This window comes from Ochlerotatus camptorhynchus, unplaced genomic scaffold (assembly GCF_037179485.1).
Source record: "Ochlerotatus camptorhynchus isolate MF236.1 unplaced genomic scaffold, CSIRO-AGI_Acam_v1.1 ptg000361l, whole genome shotgun sequence".
In the NCBI taxonomy this organism is placed as follows: domain Eukaryota; kingdom Metazoa; phylum Arthropoda; class Insecta; order Diptera; family Culicidae; genus Ochlerotatus; species Ochlerotatus camptorhynchus.
Window position 1 is genome coordinate 7940048 of NW_027040849.1, and position 2482 is coordinate 7942529.

The window sequence follows — 2482 nt, forward strand, 5'->3', positions numbered from 1 at the left end:
GTGATCGGCGTCTTGGTAACCTTGTCCACATTCACAGAGATTGCTGTCCTCCAGCCCAACACGGAACAAGTGAGCGTTTAACGAATAGTGATTGGACATGAGGCGAGATATCAGACGAATGAAGTCTCGACCCACATCCAACCCCTTGAACCAAGGACTCTTCGACACCTTAGGGATGATCGAATATAGCCATCGTAACAAACTTCCTTCGCTCCATGTATTCTGCCAGCTGACGAGTGACTGTTGACGATAAATGAAGAAAATTCATCGTAGGCGATTTGTCGATCGTAAATATCGCTTTCCATAGCTCCCACCTTAGTATGCGATGGACTTGTGGTGTATTATCAAAATGTTCGTGGCTTGCGAACTAAGTTTGATGACTTATTCTTGACTGCTGTTGAGTCCAACTACGATGTAATAGTTCTTACCGAGACCTGGCTAGATTATCGAACTTACTCAGCACAATTATTTGGCAGTATGTTCTTAGTTAGAAAGTTTATCAAATTCATGAGAGTAGACAAATGTTCCAGCAGTAACGGATAAAGCCGCAGCTAGAAACATTGTGTAATTCATTGCAAATACGCTACATTGCACCTACATTCCATATTGACTCAACTGATTTTCCCCCCTCACAAGCACATTCCTTACCGAGCACTATTAAACACGCGGCACAAGCATCGTCTGCTCTTAGTGCATTCTGGTTAGCAGTTCGAAGGAAATCATGTGGAGCCTCGTTAAGCTCAGTTTCCTCCTATCCACCGTCTTTCATTCGATCGCGGCAGAGTTCCAAAACCCTTACCATCCGGTGGCCGCCCTGTTCGGTCCAAAGAACAAATTCGTGTGCAATGCCGTTGTCTTGGCCCGGGGTCGAATCCTAACCACCGCCGATTGCCTGTTCCTGCAGAAAAACAAAACCTATGCGCTGGGAAAGCCCGAGGAGTTTCACGTGGCTCTCGAAACTCACTCGATCGAGCAGTTTCAGAATGGGAAAGCCTTTGCCAAAAGTTCAAAATGGAAGTACTTGGAAAAGATGCACCAAAAGTTTAGTGTGAAGTACGATAATAAGTTCGGGAATAATCTGTTCTCCGATAAGCTGAAGGCCGAGGAGGAAAACTATTTGATGAAAGCGCTGCGGTCCGGTGGAATCGATCCCAAGGGAAGGACTAACTACGTTCAAGTGCTGAACTTTTCGATCCACCCAGGGTTCAGAGGACCGTTCAGTAACGACTTGGCAGTGTTGGATATTCCGGATGCATATCCAGCTGATAATTCATCGGTCGTTGAAATGTCTAATGTGAATGTTGAATCGGCCTTCAATCGGGTTGTTCAAGTACATGGCTTTGGAGTATTGAGTCACGGAGCAAATGAGACCAATAGAATGGCGTATTTTAAGGTGCGAACGGTAGAGATGTACCTTATTCCACCAGCTCGTTGTCAGTCTGACCTAGGGGATCTGTTCGAACGCGATCAACATATGTGTTTGAAACCGAAATCGAATGAAACGTTGTGCTTTGTATGTAGTTGTAACCTTGAAGGATTGGAGTGGTCAATTTACTTAGATTAATATCTGTTTCAGGGATTTACCGGGGCACCGATAGTTCTGGATGGAAAGCTGATCGGAATCGTTGAATTTGGCCATCAAAGCTGTAGTCTGGAGGCACCGGTCGTAGGAATCCGTTTGGATGCTTTCGGTGACTTTCTGGGTCTGAAGCCTTCCGGTTTCCTGGATCGTATTCGTGATGCATTTCGAAACTTGATTGAACGTTTGATGGGCGTTCGTTTGTAGGATGATGAGAATCTTCTAATAAATATACATCTATTGTATACATTGACCTTTTTCAGGAAGGTATTGATGCTACCCTCATTTTCAACTTTTTTTATTTTGGCAAAACATAAACCTTATTAAGCTTTGAAACGGAAGATTTACTGAATGCAAAATTGATTGCGGCACTGAGATAAAAAAAAATCATCGCCAGACAAGGTAATCAATTTCAATTTACCTGATACCTTCCTTAATCAGAAGGTGTATCCTACTCCAATATGAAACACTTTCAAACCACCCATCTTCCCTTAAATATGGGTCTGATTGAGTTATCTCTTCCGACAACTTTACCGAACTTCTTTGCCAATGGTAGAATTTGACTAAGTTCAATTACACGTGCGTGTGACCACTCGATAGATTCACGCCAACGTTCCACTTCGAATGTCCAGGCAGTCTTTTAAATTTACATCAGTTTTGCCATCCACTCGTCAGTCGGTCGCTTCCATCCATTCAGCTGTCAAGCTTGTTCCACATCCGGGTGAAACGAGATGGGAGAGGGCCAGAATGTGTCTGTGCACTAAATTCAATGTTCGTCAAATTGGGTGAAAGGTTCAACAGAGGGAGCTCCTCAAGCATTTTGTGCAGTTTGCTTTTACCTAGGTGAAAAATGCAATACTGAGCGGAGCGATTGATTGTGATTGATTGCGGCGGGTTTGGGTA

General features: G+C 43.9%; 1 protein-coding gene across 1 annotated transcript; it reads left to right on the forward strand.

Moving 5' to 3' along the window:
* The first annotated feature begins 695 nt into the window (after positions 1–695).
* On the forward strand, positions 696–1891 carry LOC135709680 (uncharacterized). The gene is made up of 2 exons (XM_065232070.1): positions 696–1513; positions 1577–1891. Exons 1-2 carry the CDS (start codon positions 722–724, stop codon positions 1784–1786), a joined length of 1002 nt encoding a protein of 333 aa, XP_065088142.1. The 5' UTR covers positions 696–721; the 3' UTR covers positions 1787–1891.
* Positions 1892–2482: the final 591 nt, after the last annotated feature.

Excerpts from the sequence above, each read along its gene's own strand:
- LOC135709680 (XM_065232070.1), top strand. The coding sequence starts at position 722 with ATGTGGAGCCTCGTTAAGCTCAGTTTCCTCCTATCCACCGTCTTTCAT. Across the intron at positions 1,514-1,576 it reads CGAATGAAACGTTGTGCTTT|GGATTTACCGGGGCACCGAT; the intron begins GTATGTAGTTGT and ends TATCTGTTTCAG.